This window comes from Peromyscus leucopus, chromosome X (genome assembly GCF_004664715.2).
Source record: "Peromyscus leucopus breed LL Stock chromosome X, UCI_PerLeu_2.1, whole genome shotgun sequence".
Classification (NCBI taxonomy): domain Eukaryota; kingdom Metazoa; phylum Chordata; class Mammalia; order Rodentia; family Cricetidae; genus Peromyscus; species Peromyscus leucopus.
In genome coordinates, this window is record NC_051083.1 from 29,656,949 (window position 1) to 29,680,278 (window position 23,330).

The window sequence follows — 23,330 nt, forward strand, 5'->3', positions numbered from 1 at the left end:
AAACAGGAGACCCCTTGCTATGTACATCGTTTCAGGAGAACTGGATTCAGGTCTTTCTGGGATCAAGTGGCTTGCTTAGCATCTTAGTGCTTCCTCCTAGTAGGTGTGTGACCTTCTGGAAGCCAATTTCTCTATGCTTCACTTTTCTCATTCATAGCTAGAACAGCATGAGTTTCTATCAACTTCTCAGTGCTTTTAAGAATTCAGTGAGGTTAGTCATCTGCTAAGATGGCCATGGTGCTACTGGGTGATTTGGTCTTATGAGACCACAAGCTATACACTTGACCATTATTGATGGCCCTTGTGCAGCATGTGCCTTTATTTCTGATTTACCCACGAACTGCCTCTCAGTGTTACAAAGCCGACCTTGGACTTACTCAATTGTGTGCTTTTCCTATGATAAATGTGGCTCTTGAATCATTTCTGGGTGAAAACAAGGTTGTCGGATTGTTTTCTTGTAGTAGAAAATGAAATGCAACAGTAAATACAGAGTGTAAAAGAAAAGTCCTAGGATACACTGCAGTGAATCCAGGGCTTGTCCCTTCCCACAATACCATCCCCAACTACAAGAGAAAAGGAAAAATGGGGACTAGTCTAGAGATGAGACCACAGTATGCTTAGGGAGGAGAAGCAAATCCCCTATCAGGCCTGTCTTACCTTCATGGAGCAGGAGTGCCTGCTCCACACTGCTTTTGGGAGCAGCAAGATCAAGGGCGATTTTGCCCTGAGAGTTTCTGAGTTTCAGGTTAGCGCCATACTCAGTGAGCAGGTTGATGACCTCCACACTGGACTGCCTAGCAGCAGCATGCAGTGGGGTATCCAGCCACCGGCCATGGTCAACACTGGCTCCTTAATAAAGCAGATGACCACAGTCAAAGCTGAGAGGGAATGTAAGACACAATGAACTATTGTCTATAAAAACATCTCAAATACTCTGGCATATTTAACCAACCTGTGAGACTAAGTGACTGAAGCCTAGAACCTCAGCAATGCCTGTGAAGTCTATTCCAGAACAGATTGGAGAAAAGTGAAGTTAGGTGCTTTCACACACACATACACACACACACACACACACACACACACACACACACACACACACACACAAATTGTAACGTACAAAACAAAATATTTGAAATTCTTGTTACATGGATATTTGGAGGCGTTTAGGCAAGACAGAAAGAAATTTGTTTGGCATTTATATTATTGGAGACTGAAAAAAAGATTTCTAAAATCAGCATAAAATAGTAAATGAAAGAATAAAATAAGTAATATAAAACATTTGGAGGTCAAATTTCTCAAGTAAAGATTCTTACTATAGTTCACATGTTTATATCAGTAGCTAAATGTCTTAAATCATGAATAAAATGATAGTTTTGAAGTATTCTACTTTTCTCTGGAATGGTAGTTTCTTTATATGACATTCTGAAGTAAAAAAAAAAAAAAAGACTGCTTTAGCAGGAGAGAAGTCAGTCTGCTGCAAATGGCCACCACATTCCATACTCAGTTTCCCTTTGAAAAGCATCGTCTTGTGAGTCTCAGCTGACATATCCTGAGTGAAACCTAATGACTGCAGAGTAAACTGAAATCTAGCCCTCAGCCCATCAGTAGCCTATACTGCCTTGGCTTCCAAATCAACCGATTGGTTCAGAGATGGCCATGCATGCAACTCAAAGAGAGCCAATAGTCCTTCTTGTAACAAGCCCAAGTGTTTGTGGCAGCCATACTGCCACCACCAGGGAGAAGCATACTAGCCATATAAGGCCAGCATCAATGAAAGCAGAGCTGAGAGATAAATACTTGTTTCTCTAGATGAGTTGTGCATCTAGCTTTCAGGTATCCAATGCAATAAGAATCTTATCTAGCCTGAGAAGAATGCTATCTTTAAAGCTATTTTTAAAAAAGCCAAGAGGGGAATCTTTGGTTAGTATGTAAAATGAATAGAAAAATCTCTTAATAATAAAAAAATGAAAAAAAAAGCCTAGCAGCTTCATCTCATTAAAACTGTTCTAATAATTACCCAGTTCTAGAAGCTTCTTCACACAGTCGACTTTCTCGTAGGTACAGGCCACATACAGAGGAGTTCCTAGCTGAGGAAGCTCTTGCTCAATGTTAGCATTATTCGCCAGCAGAATCTCCATACACTCTCTGTGACCTGGTGGAATACAAAATAACCTCATTTGACCACTGTGGTGGCACACGCCTTTAATCCCAGAACTCAGGAGGCAGAGGCAGGTGGATCTCTGTGAGTTTGTGGCCAGCCTGGTCTACAGAACAACTTCCAGGACAGCCAAGGCTACACAAAGAAATGCTGTTTCAAAAAAAAGACAACCTCATTCAAACAGGGACAAGGTGAATATGCACAGAATTTCAGGATTGCTTTCTAGAATGGGCTTTTGAAATAACACATATTTGGGGGGCTAGAGAAATGGCTCAGCAGTTAAAACTCTTGCTGCTGCCGTTCCAGAGGACCTGAGTTCAATTCCCAGCACCACATGGTGGCTCGCAACTGTTTGTAACTCCAGTCTCAGGGAATTGATGCCCTCGTCTAGCCTTTGAGGGCACTGCATGCACATGGCACACAAACACACACAGGCAAAACACCCATGTGCACAAAACAAATAAATAAAAATCTTTAAAAAGAAGCAATAGATATTCTCTTTATGTTAGAAGAAAAACACTTAGTTTTTGGAATCATAAGCAGAAATCTGCAAACAAAACCATGAAAATGTTTCCTCCAGGGAACTTTTTTTTTTTCAGTCCTGGGGTAACTTCAGTGAAACTCAAGACTCTAAGGAACATAGCTGACCTCACTCTCTATCATGAAACTACCACTTTACAAATGGATGGCTATAAGAAGCAGAGGGATAAATGGCCTTTGTTATTACCAGCACTTAAACCAAAGCTCAGTCCTATTCCCAAGCTCGATCCTATTCCCTCTCCATTACTAAACTCTCAATCTCTTCTTCATCCACCCCTGTAAAAGAGAACCTGTGCTGGGGATGTCTTTCTGTACACTGTGAATATATGTTGTTCCCATTGGTTAATAAATAAGCTGCTTTGACCTATGGCAAGGCAGCTTAGAAGCAGATGGGAAATCGAAGGAGAGAGACAGGAAAGAGAAAGGCAGAGTCTGGAGAGATGCTACCCTGCCACCCAAAGAACAACACACCAGCAGACCAGTAAACCATGGAACATGGGTTAATTCAAGATATAAGAGCTAGCTAGCGAGAGGCCTGCCATAGACCATACGGTTTGTAAATAATATTAAGCCCCTGAGTGATTATTTTATAAGTGGCTGCAGGACTGTGGGGCTGGGTGGGACCAGAGAAACCTTCTAACTACAAACCTGCAATTTTATTTGGTTAGACTGGAAGACACAGATGAGAATGAATCCAAACCTTCAGGTACAGAATATACTCAAATGAATTTACAAATTCACTGGCTAGGGAAAACTCCATAAGTAAGCATTCTCTGTAGAGACTTTGTCCAATGACAGGATAAACATGATTAATTTGAAGTATATCAATTAATCCTTCATGAAGGAATGCTTCTGTGTTGCTGATGAAAGTTTGATGATAGTTTTGAATGTTCCTCAAAAGTTGTACCCTGAATGCCAGGCGGTGGTGGCGCACACCTTTAATCCCAGCACTCGGGAGGCAGAGCCAGGTAGATCTCTGTGAGTTCAAGGCCAGCCTGGTCTACAGAGTGAGTTCCAGGAAAGGCACAAAGTGCACAGAGAAACCCTGTCTCGAAAAAAAAAAAAAAAAAAAAGTTGTACCCTGAGGTTGGAAGGATGTTCAGTGGTTAAGAGCACCTGCTGATCTTGTAGAGGACTCAGGTTGAATTTCAAGCACCCATATTATAGCTCACAACAGGCTATAACTTCAGTGCCAGAGAGATACATACATACATGCAGACAAAGTGCACATATACACAAAATTAAAATGTGTTTTTTTAAAGCTGTTATCATTAATTAATTTAGCCAACCTTTTCTTTAGAGATAATCAGAACCAAAGCGTGCCTAGTAAACACACGGTAGCTGGTAAATATTTATTTCTGAATAATTCTTATCTCTTTCAAATTTTTGGCAGAACAAAAACTGAGCCTAGTTTGAGTTAAACATAAATAGGCTTAAGAAGCAAGTGTACAAGCCCAGATGTGGTGGCACATGCCTGTAGGTGAAAACATCTGGATCAACACTAGACCTTGAGTCATGCAAACTTCAATCAACCCACCGCCACTGGCTGTGCCCTGGAGTGGTTTACTTACCTCTCTTCACAGCTTCATGAATCGGTGAAGCCAGGTGGACCTCAAGCTGGACCTTGGCTCCAAACTCCAAGAGCATACTGACACACGCAGCACTGCCACTACAGCAGGCATTGAAGAGCGGAGTGGCCCCGTGAATTGTCAGTCCATTGACCTAGTATCGGGCAAAGGAAAACTCACAGAATTCACTCACTCATCGTCATGTCACCAAGTGTGTTCTCCTATGTGTGCGCCTGGAGAAATTCCCCCACGATGACGAAGGACTGAGAGCATTCCATATCTGTGGTGGTTTGAAAGAAAATGGCCCCCAAATGGAGGGGCCCTATTAGGAGGTGTGGCCTTGTTGGAGGAAGTGTGTCACTGTGGGCGTGGACTTTGAGTTCTCCTATGCTGAAGCTACTCCCACTGTCACAGACCACTTCCTGTTGCCTGTAAGCTATAGGACTCACCTACTTCTGCAGCTCCATGTCTGCTTGCACGCCGCCATCCCACCATTATGATAATGGACTGAACCCCAGAACTGGCAGTGAGCCACCCCAATTAAATGTTTTCCCTCATAAGAGGTGCTGTGGTCATGGTGACCCTTCACACCAACAGAAACCCTAACTAAGACAAAACTCAGTACCTGGAGTTGGAGTATTGCAGTGATAGGCCTGACCATGTTTTTGTTTGGAGAAATATGGACTTTGGGAGTTTGGATTAGGAAAGTAGTGGAATGCTTTAAGTGATGCTTAATTGGACATACAAGTAGGAACATGGGAGACAGTGGTACTGAGTTTGATTTGATAAACTGTGGGGAGCTGGCTCAAGAAGTTTCATAGAAGAATTTTAGTGTGTTGCCTAGTGATCATTCTTATGATATTTTGGTAAAGAACGTGGCTTCTATTTGCCCTTGTCTGAAGAATCTGCCTGACGCTAAAGTGGAGAGATTTGGATTAATTCCATTGGCAGAGAAAAATCTCAAAACATCCTTGTATAGACTCTGTCATGTGGTTATTAGTGGTAACTCTAATGAAGATTTATAATGAAAAGAAGAAAGAAAATGTAAAATTTGAAGAGAAAAGGTATGGAGTTAAGTGGAATGGAGTGAAGTCCTGTGTTCAAAGAGATAGATTAAGAAATGGAATAAATGGAATGGTGATCTCAGGGCAAGACCCACCCAGATAAGTTTCCAATTTGTAAAAAGGAATTAAGGAAAAGCTTAGAGCTAGGTGTGGTGTACACGCTTTTAATCCCAGCACTTGAGAGGCAGAGGCTGGCAAATCTCTGAATTTGAGGTCAGCCTGGTCTATAGAGCAAGTTCAAGGACAGCCAAGCTTAGGCAGTGAAGGAAAACAGAAAGCTGGTTAAGATGTAATTGAATGAGGGGGGCATGTTCCAGCTCCAGTAAGCAGCAGAACTTGGCAGCTTTGACCATGTGGTTCTGGAGTTAAGGATAGAAAAAAGGGTCTATGGAAAATTCCCCTGCAACTAAGGAAAGCCACAGAGGCCAACCATGTGTCTTGGGTGCCCCTGAATGAAGGCCTAGAGAGGCCATTGCGTGAAGCTGTGAGGTTGAAGCCTGGATTGCCTTTGAAACTCCAAGATGTTAGAAATGCCAGAGCCACAGGATACCTGCCAAGGAATGCTGCTAGCGGAATCTAACCAGCCTAAGAGAAAGAAGTGTGTTGCAGTCAACAAAGCTAAAAGCATTGAAGATCTGAAGAGTGCTTTGACATCAGACATGGAGATGCAGAGTTCAGAGTTTGCCCAGGTTTTTAGTCTTGCTTTGGTCCAATATTTCCTCACTATGCTCCTTTCTCTATGTTTTGGAACAGTTATGTATATCCTGTGCCATTATATGTTGGAAGCATGTGATTTGCTTTTTTTATTTTTATTTTACAGGGGATTACAGTTAAGAGATTGCATGAATCTCAGAAGAGACTTTGAACTTTAGACTTTTAAGTTTGAGACTGTTATAGACTATGGGACTTTTGAAGTTGGACTGAACTCATTTTTGCATTGTGATATAGCTATAAGTCTTTGGGAGCCAAGGCGTGGAATGTGGTGCTTTGAATGAAAATGGCCCCCAAAGGGAGTGGCACTATTAGTGGCCTTGTTGGAGTAGGTGTGGTCTTTTTGGAGGAAGTGTGTCACTGTGAGGGTGGGCTTTGAGGTCTTCTATGCTCAAGTTACTCCCGGTGTCACAGATCACTTCTTGTTGCCTGCAGATCAAGATGTAGGACTCTCAGCTCCTTCTCTAGCACCATGTCTGCCTGCATGCCACCATGTCCCACCATAATGATAATGGACTAAACCTCTGAAACTATAAGCCACCCTCAATTAAATGTTTTCCTTTATAAGAGTTGCTGTGGTCACGGTGTCTCTTCACAGCAATAGAAACCCTCACTAAGACACTATCTTTATGAAAATTTAAAAACTCATAGCATCATTGATAGATCAAGTGAGTTATTCTATGTGAAATACTTAAAATATTACCTTCTGATCTGATTTACTATTATTTTTTTCTCTTAGTTCATGTCAGTGAACATTTTCTGAGCTTCTTACTAGCTGCCAATGTTTTAGTTTTTTGGGTTTGTGTGTGTGTGTGTGTGTGTGTGTGTGTGTGTGTGTGTGTGTGTGTGTGTGTGTGTGTGTGTGTTGCTGTTTTCCCTGAATGTGTATATGTGAACTACATGTATGCCTAGTGTTTATGGAGATTAGAAAACCAGATACCCTGGTTGTTTTACAAGATTGTATTGAAGATTTTTTAAAAGATTTATTTAATTTTAATTATGTGTATAGTGGAGGGGGGGCAGTGGGTACAGATATCCACAGTGGCCAGTAGAGGGTGCAGGGTCCTCTGGAGCTGGAAGTTACAGGCAGCAATGAGCTACTCAATGTGGGTACTAGGAATCAAACGTCTGGTCCTCTGGAAGAGAAGCTAATGCTCTTAACCACTGAACCATCTCTACAGTCCCAGGATTATCTTGATTACCTTATTTGAGGTGGGAAGACCTGCTCACTGTGGGTGGAACCATTCCCTTGATAAGGGATCCTAGACCTCATAAGAGTGGACAAAGTAATGTGAGTACTAATGTACAGTGCATTCTCCATGCTCTTCCTCTGCATTTGGACGTACTGTAGCCAGCCGCTTCAATTCCTGACACAGAGACTTCTCCACCAGCCATAACAGACTATAACCTTGAACTGTGAGCAAAATAAACCCTTTCTCTTTTACGTTGCTTTTATCAAGGTGTTTTATCATAACAATAGGCAAGAAACTAAAGCAGTTCATAATGGGTTTTATCCCTAAACCTCATTTACTTTAGTAATGCACAACTAAAATGATGGTTGCGCATTGAATTGAGCGTCTTTCACTGTCTGTTGAAATTTGTTATATTTGTTATATTTTATGACAAAATGTTTTTTTAATGAACACATCTGAATATTCATATTTGGGTTATATAGGCTGAAAAGAGAAGAGTAACTCAAAAGATGAAATACAGACACGAATGGGGCCAGACCTTCCCATTGCTCAATGAGTAAGCACTCTGGAAGGTAACGCCTCCCTAGGTGTTTCAGCCCATGGACCTGGGCAGACAAAGCCAACTAGGCTGGGGAAGTACTCACTTGTGCACCATTTTCCAGCAAGGCTTTAGCACAGGCCACATGACCCCCAAGGCAAGCCTCATGGAGAGAGGAGACCCGGTTAATTGTCACAAGATTCACATTGACACCCTGCAGTTGGGAGAGAAGACAATTAGGTGCTGCATCAGTCCCAGCAAAGCAAGAATGCTGTTCAACAGGTTTCTGTTTTAGACAACTGGGTGTGGACAGCGATACCAGTGCCAAATACAACAGAGCAGAAGCCATGACCATGCCATTCTAAACACAGCACCGGGGGCTGGAGAGACGGTCCAGAATTAAGAGTGAGCATGGCTCTTACAGAGAACCCAAGCTTGGTTCCCAACACCCGCATCAGGCTGCTCACAGCTGCCTATAACACCAGCTTCTGGGGAATCTGGTGTCTCTGGCTTCCAAAAACATCTGCATTCAGAGTGGAGAGAGAGAGAGAGAGAGAGAGAGAGAGAGAGAGAGAGAGAGAGAGAGAGAGAAATAAAAAAAAAAAAAGAGGAGAGAGAGAGGTTTAGGCAATGTGCTAGGACATGGGTCTTTGAAGTTTATGGCCCGATCCTGTCTCCTTCACGAGTCTACTGGGAAGGAAGAAATTTAAACAAACAAACAAAATGCAAGAAGAAGAATGTCATGCTATAGGAAGCATGTTGAAATTTCAGCTGGGAACATGAAATATTCTGAAAGTCAGATTTAGGGAAGGAGAAAAAAAAATCACCAGACATTTAATCCCAGCACTCCGGAGGCAGAGGCAGGCAGATTCCTGTGAGTTCGAGGCCAGCCTGGCTATATAGAAAGACCATATCTAAAAAATATTAAATAAAATTAAAAGATTGTTTTAGGGTAAATTTCTTTTTGTTTTTAAAGAGAGGAAATGTTTGATCTGCATACCTATTGCTGTATACTATGTACAGTATAATACACACAGAGAGTGCTATAGAAATTTCTCTGCTGAAGGAGTATTGAGAAAAAAGTTTAAGAACAGTTAGGAATCATCCTCTCATTTTTCCTTTATCTTATCCATATATGATTTCCTTTTAGGAAATGAATACTTGATATTTGGTGATAATAGAAAAGAGAAAAGGAAAAGCAAATGAAGGAAAAGGAAAAACTGCGAAAGGAATGGGAAAGAAAATGACTTAAAATAGTCTAGTCCACGAGGTGGCAGTATTGTACTAGAAACACACAGTTCAAAACTCAGCCTCTCGGCAATGGAGCAGTGACATCAAGCAGGCCCGAAGGTCAGTGGTTCTCACCCTTCCTTATGCTGTGACCCTTTAATACAGTACCTCACGTCATGGTGAGCCCAGCCATAACATTATTTTCATTCCTACTTCATAACTGTAATTTTGTTACTGTTATGAATCATAATATAAATATCTGATACGCAAGATACGTGATATGTGACTCCTGCTATCCGTAGCTTAGGGGGCCAGCCTCCAGCTACCAGTACCCTGTGAAAGAGTCATTTGACCCTCAAGGGGTCGTGACCCACAGGCTGAGAACAGTTGATCTAGATTGGATCTTCCTTATTGGGCATGAGAACATAGACATACAGAAAATGCAAATTATTCATTCAGTAAGTCCTGAATGAATGAATGCTTTACTTGCATTTTCTCAAGGTTGTTGAATGTTTTACTCACATTTAGCATGTGACCTAAATGTAAAGCAAGTTTTAAACGTAGACTACATGGGCCAGCAAGACAGCTCAATGGGTAAAAAGACTTGCCACACACACAATAAATAAATCAAATTTTCTTTTAAAAAGCGAACTACAGGCGGCTGGAGAGTTGGCTCAGTGGTTAGAAGCACTTGCTGCTCTTCTAGAAGACCAAAGTTCAGTTCCCAGCACCCACGTCAGATTGCTCACAACTGCCTGTGACTCTGGATTCAAGGCCTCCAATGCCTCCTTCTGGGTTCCAAGGGCACTAAGACACACATGGTACACGCGCACACGCACACACACACACACACACACACACACACACACACACTAAATCTTAAATAGTAGTAGACTATATTTTTGACTAGTGCAAAGAGAAAAGAATTCTTACCGCATCAAGAAAAAGTTCTTCTATGTAATGCCCCTATACCCTTAATCACATTACTAAAATAACAAGTTTGTAGAGTAGTGGTGATAGTATTACAGACCTAGTTGGGCCTGCTGGTGCTTGACTAGAACCCCAGCCCTTGGGAGGCAGAGGCACAAAGATTATGAGTTTGAGGCCAGCCTCTACCAATTTCTAGTCCAGACAACATGAGGCTCTTTCTCAAAGAGCAAAGAAACAAACAAAATGGCAACAGAATCAGATGAAATGTAACATGCTTAAAAATGAACAAGTTAGCCGGGCGGTGGTGGCGCACACCTTTAATCCCAGTACTCGGGAGGCAGAGCCAGGTGGATCTCTGTGAGTTCGAGGCCATCCTGGACTACCAAGTGAGTTCCAGGAAAGGCGCAAAGCTACACAGACAAACCCTGTCTCGAAAAAAACAAAAAAAATAAAAATAAAAATAAAAAATAAACAAGTCGGGTGGTGGTGGTGCACGCCTTTGATTCCAGTACTAGCACTCCAGAGGCAGAGGCAGGTGGATCTCTTCAAGGTCAGCCTGGTCTACAGAGTGAGATCCAGGACAGCCAGGGCTACACAGAGAAACCCTGTCTTGAAAAACCAAATAAATAAACAAACAAGAGTTCTCTATGGTAGGACACTTGCTTAGCACATGCAGGACCTGGGGGCCATCATCAGAGCCTAAGAAGAAGGCCCTGAGGAGAGGAGAAGTTGGCAGTAGAGAACTGCCTAGCATGTGCGGCCCTGAGTTCCCTCAGAAACACAACTCGAGGGAAAAATAAATCAGTGACAAGATCACATACAAAGTCCAAGATTACTAATAGTTCTGTTCTCCTTTTGCAGATATTTGCATTTTCATACTATTTTGGAAGCGCTGGAGATCAAATGGAGAGCCTTGATGATGATGATGATGATGATGATGACTTTTTTTTTAAGAACTGACACGGCTGTGAAACCGGGGATGTGACTGAATTGGTAAAGTGCTTGCCTAGCTTGCATGAAACCCTGGTTTTCTCCTTGCTCCTCAGGCCAGCACAGGTTGGGTGAGGGACGTGCTTTTAATTCCAGAACATGGGAGGTGTGAGCAGGAAGATTAGAAATTCAAGGTCATCTTGTGCTCCAGCTAGAAAGCTGGAGACTAGCCTCGGATACAGGAGACTATGTCATCGAGATGGCTCTGCAGGTAAGGGCAATTGCTGCCAAGTCTGATGGACCTAAGTTGATCCCCAGTACCCATATGACAGAAGAGAACCACTAACACGAAGTTGTCTGCTGAATGCTCACCATGGCGTGCCCCCCTCCACCCCTATACATACACACAGAAATAAATATTTTGGGGAAAAAACTTAAAAGCAAAACCAAACAAAAGTAATAAATCACTGAAAAGGGAGGGGCACACAAAAAATGTCACTATCCCAGCTGTTTCAATTCAAAGGAGGAAGAAGGTTAGGTAGTAGAGAGGACATGGGAAAGAAAGCACAGTGACTCACTTCCTCTGCTCCCATGTAGAGTCCAAAACAAATAAAGCAGATGGAGGGTACACTTTCATTTATTTCATAAATCTTCACTCGGATGTTTGTTCAACATGCAGGGGATACAGTCACCAATACAAATACAGTGCCGTTAATAGCTAAGACTTTCCTAAATCTCCCCTAAGGCCTAAGATTTATCTGATTATTAACCTATTTAAGAGCCTAGTCTTGAAATATGCATTGTAGAAGTGGGCAACCTCTCCATCGGTACCCTGTGATGCCCAGTTCCTAACGCTGCCTCAGTTGGATAATGCTTTCTTGAATGTGAGCAGCACTTACTTACATCAAATGAGTGCAGTATGGTAGGAAGAGAATTGATGTCACTTCAAAGATTAGACTTAAAAAAATGAAGGGGCTGGGGAGCTGGGTCAGCAATGAAGAGCTCTGGCTGCTCTTCCGGAGGACCCAGGGATCAGTTCCCAGCACCCACGTGGTAGCACACAACTGTCTGTAACTCTAGTCCCAAAAAATCAGGCGCCCTCTTCTGGCTCCTGAGGGCATTGCATGCACATAGTCCACAGGCATACATGCAGGTAAAATACCCATACATACAATTTTTTTTGGTTTTCTGAGACGAGGTTTCTCTGTGTAGCTTTGCGCCTTTCCTGGAACTCGCTTTGTAGACCAGGCTGGCCTCGAACTCACAGAGATCTGCCTGCCTCTGCCTCCCGAATACTGGGATTAAAGGTGTGCGCCAATTTTTTTTTTTTTGAAAAGGTGTTTTGTTTTTTGTTTTTTTAAAATGTGACTTCCTTAAAAAAAAAAAAAAAAAAAAAAAGCCGGGCGGCGGCGGTGCACGCCTTTAATCCCAGCACTCGGGACGCAGAGCCAGGGGGATCTCTGTGAGTTCGAGGCCAGCCTGGGCTACCAAGTGAGTTCCAGGAAAGGCGCAAAGCTACACAGAGAAACCCTGTCTCAAAAAAACCAAAAAAAAAAAAAATGTGACTTCCTTCTTAGGCACCCTCTCTGGAGAAAGTCAGCCGCTACCTCATTACACAGCCCAGTGGTGAAGCCCCCGTGACTGTGTGTAAAAACAGATCTCCCCTCCCCCACCATGAATCATCACATGACCTACTGCCACTTCACTGCCTGGAAGCTGCACCCCAAACCCCTAGAAACTTCAAGAATCCAAGTGTTTGTTGTTGATTGGAGTCACCATGCTTTGTGGTGATTCATAGCGCGTCAGTAGCCTATGAATGCAATCTCAAGACTGATGTCATTAATGCACACTGGAAGAACATGAGGTGAGTTAGCATAACATAAATTTGGGGATTCCCTTCATGTCCTTTAGAGGGAAACTTCTTGTCAGGGAGAGGAGCACCCAAAAAGGAAAGGAGGAGAAGTGGGCAGAAAATGGAGCAGCTCCTAGCAAAAGCAGAATCAAGAGGAACACAGTGTGTGGGGGCGGGGATAGGGGTGGGGTGGAGACAGAGATGCCTGGAATGGCAGGGACCTGAGCACAGCTATGGCCAGAGCTAATTAGAAAGATTCTAGATTAGAGCAGGAGCACAGAGGACGGAGTCCGGTTTACTTACTTGTGCAATTAAAGTTTTAAGAGCCAGTAAACGCCCCTGCGCTGCAGCCTCGTGGAGTGGGGATCGGTCAGCCCAGCAGTCTGAAACACAAATCAAGCTCCTGGTCAAGGTCAGGAGACTTCTTCCTGCCACTGTTCCTGCTGCCCACCCACTGCGGGCCTTAAAGGAAGAGAAGAAACCCAACCTGCACCACGCATCCGGAATTGCTGGATACAGGAAGCTGGGCACCGTGGTTCATGCTGCCTTTCCATGGGCAGTTTTAACAAGGAATACGTTTTTTTGTTCGTTTGTTTTTTTTCAAATAAACAAAGCTGAGGGCTTGACTCTGATAACTCTAAGGTCAAGTGAAGGACTAAATGGACCAATTAGGCTTTGTTTTTTTTTTATTTCCCATAATTTCATCTCACCTCCATTCATATCCCCCCAAATTCAAAACCTGTGCGCTACAGAGTAAACACAAAGAAATATGAGAAAAGAGGGTCATAATATGGCTCAGTGGAAGATCATTTGGCAAAGCCCTGAGTTAGAAAGAAAAAGAAGGGAAGGAGAGAGAGAGGGACAGAGGAAGGAAGGAAGGAAGGAAGGAAGGAAGGAAGGAAGGAAGGAAGGAAGGAAGGAAGGAAGGAAGGAAGGAAGGAAGGAAATGCTTTCCTGAATTACTTAGGTGATCTGATTCTTTTGATAATAATATCTATGTATTCTGTGTATTTTAATATAAAATACCCTTTCAGATGATATGATCCCCCCAAATTTACCCTAGAAAGTTGTGTACATGGGGCCAGTAGATCCAGGCTGCCTGAGCTCAAGTCCTACTTCGACCACTCTCTGCCAAAAGCAGTGTATTGCAGAAAGCATTTGAACCTCAATTCCCTTATCTGTAAACCAGAGATATAGTAATTTATTTGGCAGGGCTCTCAGAAGGCCAATCAAGTATATCCACAGAGTCGGGTGCTCAAGGCCATTTGTGATTGATTAATAATTAGACATTGCAGGGCAGCTCTCTGAGGGACAGGCTCCAAACTGTTTTAAGAATGCATTTATTTTTTCTGTAATTGTTTCTCTACCACTGAGGCTGATCAGCTTCAGTGGACATTTGAGAAGTAACCCTAGATTCCAATGGACAATAATTTGTTTTGGAAGCAGCCCTGCTCCGGTTTGCAAAATCTGTGCAGTTTTAAAAGTGTGGCTATCCTCTTTCCATACTGAATAGAATGCAGTACACTTTGGGTTTCTTTAATGCAAAGGGTCCTTCTGATTAATGTCTTCTAAGTGATCCCGATGGTGGCCAGAGATCAAGTTTCCTATTGTCCACAAACTTGTTAAAAATAAAATCCCACCAGAAATGGAAGTAGGTAAATTTGAACTCCTACAAGCCTCAAGGAATAGTGCTGTTTTCCAATGTATGAGATGGGAAGCTGTGAGCATTTCAATAAGCCTAAGCCTCCTATCGACAGTACTCTTCAGGTTACCAAAATGAAGAGTGCTACAATGTACAGGGGTGGAGTGATACTGGAGCAATTGGTATGAAAATGCGATTTTCAAACTATGTAGACATAAACGTGTACTTAGACAGACAGTGTAGTTGTGCCCTGAGAAAATATAAACCAGGGCTCTTTGAAGGAGTAGTTGGCCCCAGGCTGGAGGGGTGTGCGTGTACTCTAACAGAAAGGAAGGATGAGGAAAGACAGAAAATGTCGAAAAGATAGTGATTCAGGGGCTTCTTGTAGTCAAATATGGGACAATTTGCACATGGAAATAAGCAATGAGAGTAAGAAAATACATTCTATCAAAACAGGAACCTATAAGTCCTTGCTGATATAAGTAATACATCAATATGGATAATGGGCTTCTTCCTAAAAGATACTAACTAAAGACAAATGTAGAAGAAATAACAGGATCAGGTTCACATTATCACTATATTAATAATAAAGGGAATGTGCATAATTTTATACTAGAAAAATGTAGAAACAATCTTGACCAGCCCAGGTCTTCAAAGGAAAACACAAGCATTGATAAAAAAAAAACAAGTTGGCACCGGGTGACATCTGATTGAATGCAACGATCCACAAGACATGGTATGAGAGGAAACACAGTGTGAAGGACACTCTATCCCCCTGCCTGAGTCTACTCATGCCCTCAAAGCAGAGCCTGACTCTTCAGAGCAAACTGTGCAGCAGCTTCCACCAAGGGGCAGTCTGTAAATGACCTGGCCCAGAGCCAGTTGCAGAAGAGCTGGGAGAACTTTCCTAGACCGAAGCGGAATGTGGAAGGCAAGACCTTGAGTGGGATCCCTTTGCTTGAAAAGACATTATTGGAGTGGTTAGCTAAACATGAATGGAGGGCTTTGGCAGGAGACTAGGAATTCTTTGTATGGATCTTGTAGCTTTTCTGTTCAAATTAATTCCAGAAAATAATTTTTAACCGAAAGGAAAAAAAAAAAAACCCAAAGGGATAAAAAATGGTCTGTCATCTCGTACTCCTGCTATGAATGTGAAATGCTTTTATAACAAAGAAAAAACATAAAAGGGTTTGATATAAACAAACATATGCTGTGTTTTATCTCCATTTTCTTCTGAGTTGGTTCAAAGCTGGTGAGTGTGACGGTTTACTTCAAAGGGAAGTGTTTCTCACTGTGCCACACTTTTCCCACTCAGGCTTTCCAAGAACCAGCTACAATTGAGGTGAACTGCCTTTGGAGAAGAACGGAACCTTTGTAAGACTGAAGGTGTGAGAGAAGCAGTCAAGTTGGGAAGAATTATATCGGTTGGTTCTTTTTTTTTTTTTTTTTTTTTTTTTTCTTCAAGACAGGGTTTCTCTGTGTAGCTTTGCACCTTTCCTGGAACTCACTCTGTAGACCAGGCTGGCCTCAAACTCACAGAGATCCACCTGGCTCTGCCTCCCAACTGCTGGGATTAAAGGCATGTGCTACCACTACCCGGCCCTGTTGGTTCTTAAGGACATCCAAATTAACACATTCAGACAAGTTTCCCCAAAAGCAAAAAATGATATCCTGTAGCAAAGTTGAGCCCAGAGCACTTCATACCAGTAAAACAGAAGAAAAATCATAATAATGGACATAAAGGGGACAATGAACTTTTAAGTCAAATTTAACCAACAGTTTTTTTTTTTTAATTTGTTTTACATATAGGTTACATCTTGTGGACCTTGCTTGGCTAGCCACCAAGACAATGAAAAGTGAATTTTAAGACATGGCTCATTTAGCATTCTTTTCTGCATCCTTGTTTTCATTTACTGAATACTGTAGCATTCCATACCATGTCTGAAAATAAATACTAGCTACCAATCAAGGCTGCTAATGAAATTGTTAAGCTAGAGGACAAGGCCCAGCTGGTGAGCAGAATATTTCTGAATCTCCTTGAACATCTCCTTGCATTTCATCTCCCGTCCCCTTCTCATACATCTCCATCTCAGTCCTTGGCAGCTCTGCTTCAGATACACTGGACATGAACACGGGCCCCGGGATTTTCAGGAGTCTTTACCCACACTGGCAGTCCAGCAGCCTGGGCAACAGAAGCAGCAAGTCTTTAGTGTGCCTTTGGCATTCTGTTGTTCTAATGCTAGCTAGTCAGCCCCGGGTGCCCAAAGAACTACAGGTTAAACATTTATTTCTACTCTGAAGATCAAAACTTTAGAAAGAATTTTAGAACACTCCAAAATCCAAAACTTCTGGAGTGCTGACACAATACTGCCATGCATAGAAAATTCCATCCCATGAACTCAGATTCATGCCCCCAATTTTTTTAAATGTTACATGAAATTTCATGTATGAATTTAGTATTTAATCTAGGGGTCCCCTCCCCAAGATATCAAATATTCTGAATTCTGGGAGGAAAAAATAATAATCTGAAATCTAAAACTTCTGATTCCAAGCACTTCATGTAAGGGAGACTCAACCTAGAGTGTTAACCTGGTCAAACATGAAAACAAGACAAGCAGCCACTTACTCCTAAAAGTTTTAGCTTAGGATGTCAACAGGAACTGAATGTATAATTCCCAAAACTTGCCTCTGTGCAGGCTCTGATGATCACTTTCCCTGTGAGAAGCAAGAACCTTAAGCACATCCGTTAGCCAACTCTAGACTTTCTAAACTTCCCGTTATTTATCAGGCCCATTAGACCCAAACCCTAGGCAGCATTTGGATAAACCACGCAAGACTAGTGAAAACAGCCCTGACCAAAGAAGCGTGCACCGTGGGGTTGGTTCTGTCTCTGTCAAGGAAGAAGGAAGGCGCACTCACCTTCGGTGTCAGGAGTCAAAAGTAAACTGAGGAGGGGTAGGGGCTGACGGGAACTGGGCATGGTAGGAGCTAGACTGACACTCGCCTCTCACACTTCCTGTCGGCCCTGCTTATGTTCACTAAGCCCCGGTGGACGTCTCTGTACTCGGGTCTTTAAAATGACTCCACCCCCCTCCTGAACTTGCACAACGCATCTCCCCCGGCTCCCAGCAGAGAACATGGCTCTCTCTGCTCCATCAAGCAGCTGGAGGTCCAAGAGACAGCATGTTCTTCCCAGGCCTCCCACCTCTTTTCTCCCAGGTGCTTTGAAGATGAAAAGAAGCAAGGGGGACATGGCAGCTGACTCCCAGTTCCCTGGAAGAGGCCAAGTCAGTCCCACTCACCGGGTCTCAGCCTGTCACAGGATGAGCTAGCATTCATAGTACTCTCCTACCCTGACTTTTGAAATGAAAATTAGGGCACCAAAATTGGTTTTGAAAAAAAAAAAAAAAGGATTTGGTATACTTCGGCCAAAAAGAGGAAAGGAGAAAAACAAAACAAAACAAAACCCTCCTTTTTGACTTTCCCGGTAGCCATCTTACAATTCACAGAAAGGCTGGGACAAAGGCCAGGAAACAGGAACATTTAGCTGTGGGTAAGAGCTCCATGTAGTCTCCCCCCAGGAGATGAGCTTTTGCCTTTCTAATACCATAGTCACCGATGAAGTCCCTCATCATGGAATTTCTTGGCGGGGGTGGGGGTGAGGGAGGCGGGGCACCTTTCAGTGTCATGGGCTTTGCTGTTAAATGCTGCCGAGGTCTCTCTGGGCATGTGACCCCTGAACTATCAGGCCTGCTCCTCAGCAGCTTGCTTACCCATTGACAGTGGCTTACCTGCTCCAGAGTCTCCTTAGCAGCGCCCCCCAACTCTCACTCATGATTCTGAGGTCACCTGCGTATGCCTGTGGTGCCCCCTGCCACTGCACCAAGAAAAAGGGACTGGTGATTGCCTTGGGTCTCTTCCTCACTTCCTCTCTCTCTACTTTGCAACTCCAGCTCCATGGCCCATCCCCAGGCTGTATAGCACAACAGGACAATTCACTCCGACATCTGCCTAAGCAGATTCTTTCCCTTACCTGCCCCGTGCCTAAAGCCCCATGACCTCCAGGAAAGACGGGGAGAGTGTTGCTTTATGCATACGAATACCCCAAAATGAATGACAACCATTTTACTCCCATTAAAAAGCTCTCATGGCTAGCAAGCACTAGAACAAAAGGCTAAACACCAGGCTCCCGGACTCCAGAAAAGACCTTGCTCTGTTTTTAAGAACTATTGCTCTCTAAATTCTGCCTCTCCTTGCGCTATACTCACTTGCACCGGGGCCCTTTGGCATCAGGTAATTCCTGGTGAGAGTGTGAAATCGGTGCTGGGATATAGGCAGCTAAGCTGGCAAAGTTCCGGCCCAGCACGCAGGAAGCCCTGGCACTGTAGAAAGCAGGGGAAGTGGAGCATGCTGTACTCTACAGAAAGAAGCCTAAGGAAGGATCAGAAGTTCAAGGTCATCCTCAGGTACACAAGAGAGTTTGAAGACAGCGTCAGATTGAGACTGTCTCAGGAAAAGAAAAAAGTTTGAGATGGTCATGGTGGTGTGTGTACCTGTAATCCCAGCGCTCAGGAAGCTAGCAGATCTCTGTGAGTTCGAGGCCAGCCTGGTCTACACAGTAAGTTCCAAGCCAGCCAGAGCTGCATAGTGAGACCCTGTAAAACGATGTGCAATAAGTCTGTTGTATTCCCAACTGGAAATAAAATCACTCTCTAGGAAATAACCTTTTCTGTCCCACTGTTGATGACTGTCCCCTACAAAGGACCTGGAAGGGTCTTCACACAACTATGTCCCTGAATCTGCCACAGCGAAGGGTGCCTTGTTTTTATTCTTGTTCCCAACACAGGATCTCATACCCTTCTTAGTTGCAAATTGGAGCAAATTGTAAGAAATTAAGGATTAAAGTTATTTGGCAAATTCAGAATTTTTCCATTGCTTTCAGTAAATATGTAACCAAGCTCTCCAAGTACATGAATACTTAAATAGGACTCAATCATTCCCTTCCAAGATACTCTATTTTTACTTCCTTGGCATCCTGCCTGGGTCACAGGACTGCAAATATATTATGAAGATAGTTTACAAATATGTGCGCGCCTGATGAGGTGTATGGAAAATGTTCAAGTGTGTTTTCATTTCCTCCTTCACATCTTCTTTCACGCTGTGATTTGTAGCTCTGGTTCTCAGAGTCTGAATAAAATTCACGACACCCCCCCCCAAATTATTCATTTAATAACAAAATCCATTCAGATGGAATATGTTGAAGTTCCAGGAATTCAAAATAAAAGCCAATAATTCTGTTACATTTTTGTTTCAAGGATTTTACCTTGTCAAATTTCAACAACAATGTGAGATGATTCTAGAAGACCACCTGTTTACAATATTTGGTCCACATGGTGTACAATCTTTGTTCAAGCATTAAAACCATAGGAAGCACATCTGTGGCGTTTATGAAAGAGAACAAAAGTCATGCATCTCATTTCTGAATCAAAATAATGATAAGAACTTAAAATTAATGAGATTTAAAGAACATGGGGTTCATTGGGAAAAACCATAATGAAAATTCCGGTATATCTAAAATGTTATAATATAATGGGGTTAAGTGAATATTCACTAGAACATCCAGTTCTGATCAGAAGCTGAAGTTTGGTCAGAGACCTGTATTAAGAAGGCTCCTTTGAACCCATTAGGGGCCAGAGAGCTGAGCTACAGGTTACGTGTGGAGGCAGAACCTTTGCCAGGAACTCGTTGTCCCTATTTGGAAATAGTCAGCAGGCACCGGAGATATTAACCACTCAGAGGACAGACAGGCCAAGGTTTCAGGAAATAAAGACGGAACTAACTAAGGCAAAAGGTTAGGTAGGTGCTGGGACAGGAGAGGAACAAAGGCAGAATACTGAAATGGAATGGACCGGAGTCATTGAAGGGCTGGCTCTCCAGTAAAAATCAGTCCCTTGGGAACAAAACCTAATGATTTGGAATGTAGCACTTAGAAAATGAACTAATGTTTTTGTCTTCCCTTCAAATTGTTTCTTTTTTCTTTTTTAAGAGAAGATTCTATTATTCTACAAGCTCACATCTGCAACTGTAAAATGTTCCAACTTCTAAATCCCTCACCCACTTTTATGGCTACAGCTTTGGCAGAAAACATGGCCAGAATTCAGGTTAAACAATTTCTCCTCTTTATTTGTGTTTTCATTTGGTGCAAATATGTCTGCATATTAGAGCTGAGCAATTCTGCCTTGAGCAGAGAGTCTTTCTAAGTCAATTCACTAACTTACTGAGTAACTATCATATATTTTTCCAAACAAACCTTAGCCTGACAGAGGAACCACAAAGATGATTTCTGGTGTGAGAATAACACTGTCACAAAAACCTTTTTTGTCTTGTTTTGTTTTTTCAAGGCAGGGTTTCACTAGGTGGCTATGGCTGTCCTGGAACACACTCTGTAGACCAGGCTGGCCTCCAATTCACAGAGACCCACCTGCCTCTGCCTCCCAAGTGCTGCAATTTATGGCATGCACCACTATCCCTGGCTCACAAAATCCTGCTGCTTTACATATGTAACTAAATAATGTCAAAATAAAAACAATGATTAGAATCATGCAAAAAAAAAAGCCCCACTGTTTTGGGCATGTTAACTGCCAGTTTATTATAGAAAGACATATCGAATCTGAGTGCATTATCATACATGTGAGAGGTATAAGGACACACATGTACATAGACAAATACACACACACACACACACACACACACACACACACACACACACACAAAATAAACAAACTAGCCTCACAACCACCTCTTTTTAACAGTATCTGAAAATGGGCACCATCCCAGCAGCCTGAACAGGATGGCTACACTAGAGAGTGAATGAGTCTCTTAAGGAGATTTCAAAATTTGGCTCCAGATTAAAATCCAAAGCATGTTTGCACAGGTTCTGAGTCTTCTAACACCCTTAGAAGTACACTTCACTAAGGACCAGGAAGACAGGAGTCATGCATAGGAATGACTGGAGAAAAACTTTTACCCACTCTGTCGGTACTATCCCTGTTAGATTTTTGTCTAATTGAAATCATATCACAACAGAACGTCAAATGCTAGAAAGTCCCTGCCCAAATTCATAAGTCAAAAATACCTTCCTAGATCACACTTCATTTGAAACTAAAAAGAAGCATTCATGTTTTTCCACCAAAGTTACATACCTCCCTGGAATGTGTGACAAATATAATCCCCAAAAGAAATCTCTTTCCACAGTCCAGGCCTTCTGACGCTTTCTTCACCCGCTAGTTGAAGCATTCTGATGCTTTGTCTTAGAGTTCTTGTGTCTTTGTGTAAAACCACTGATGCCTAGCGGTTTCCAAGTTGTCTAGTGCATTGAAATCACAAAGCATGTCTATTTTGAAAGAGAATCTTGGATGCAAACTGAAACAGACACCAACTAAAGCATGATGCAATCCAGGAACCCCTGTGAACACTAAAAATACATACAGCAACTCGGAACAGTGTTTATGACTAAAGCTGCCGCCTCCTCATCGCCATAGTCCTCTTCCATGAAGGGGCAATCCCAGCAGTGAGGGCATATCTGCTTCAGTTACTTCTGCAGTATCTCACCACAATTAAGGCTAATTGTTTCTGGAAAGGGATGTAGACCAGCCTCTGCAAAGCACGAGACTATCAGATGTTTTATGTTCTACCCAAACCTTAGTAATATTATATTGTGATGATAAGCTCCACTTTGGAGGGCTTTCTGTGGAGTCAGTGGTATACAGATGGGTTTAGTGACATTTTCCTGTGAGAAATGGCCAATCAATTCCATTTGCAAAGGACACCACAATATGTATACATACAGCATGCCACACTGACTGCTTTTCAATCAAATTAACTGGTCATTTAAATTCCCAAGGAAACTTCGTCTTACTACAATGCTCTTATTTATTAGTTTGACTGTAACAACTCTTTTGGTTAGTAGTCTCTCAAGATAGCCTTTATAACCCACTATTCTGTTTACTTCTTAAATAATAATTGGGACTAGAAAATAAAGTTGAAGAACCTTCAGAAATTGCTGCAGAAAACATCATTTGCTACTTCCAGTGACAGGTACACTTTAAGACTACACACTCAGCACAAAAGTACAGGGAACGCTTACCTTCAAAAAACACTATTCATCTGATTTTTCAGGGAGGACCTTTTGAGGTGTTGGGAATAAATTCAAGTATTTTTACCTGAGAGTCCACCATAGATCTCTTCTGCTATCCTAGCTGCCTCTTTTCTGTTTCCTTTGACGATATAGAAATGGGTTAGGAGAGCCAAGAAAACTTTAATTAAAAGCTTGAAGAAGAAAAACGTGGCAAACATTGTCAGAAAAATGTTTTTAAAGCCAAAGAAAGCAGGATCATCCTCCATGTTGGCTTCTGCTCGGCATGGGTTCCCAGGGCTGCAAATTTTTACTGAGTTATAATTGGCATCATATGACATCTATTTTAAACTGCCTAGCACTCAGTGCTCCTGTTACCAAGAACTCTGTAGGTTCTAATCCAACTCTGATGTAGTGACTGGCTCTGTTGATATTTGTGGCAATGTTAAACAACTTCCTTCTAGTAAGAAACACTCCTGGAGAGATGGCTCAGCAGTTAAGAGCACTGGGTTCAACTCCCAGCACATGGCTGCTCAAGACCATCTGTTACCCCCGTTGCAGTAGAGCCGATGGTCTCCTCTGGCCTTTGTAGGCACGAGGCATGCACACGGTACACATACAGACATGGAGGCAAAGCACCCACACGTGTAAGATAAATAATAACATAAAAATGTTAAAAATACTGGGTGTTCATAACGATACGGAATTTGATCAAAACACATTAGATGCATGTATAGAAGTCTTAAGTAAGAAAACAAAAAAACAAAAACCAAGGAATTCCTATCCTGACCTCACTTCCATTTCCCTTCTAAACCCTTATTTTTGGTATAGTGTGTTGGA

General features: G+C 42.5%; 1 protein-coding gene across 1 annotated transcript; it reads right to left on the minus strand.

Moving 5' to 3' along the window:
* Positions 1 to 589: 589 nt before the first annotated feature.
* Asb11 (ankyrin repeat and SOCS box containing 11) lies at positions 590 to 22,805 on the minus strand. The gene is made up of 6 exons (XM_037198763.1): positions 22,579 to 22,805; positions 13,018 to 13,097; positions 7,879 to 7,986; positions 4,270 to 4,420; positions 2,018 to 2,152; positions 590 to 849 (listed from the first exon to the last, which is right to left on the minus strand). Exons 1-6 carry the CDS (start codon positions 22,757 to 22,759, stop codon positions 590 to 592), a joined length of 915 nt encoding a protein of 304 aa, XP_037054658.1. The 5' UTR covers positions 22,760 to 22,805.
* Positions 22,806 to 23,330: the final 525 nt, after the last annotated feature.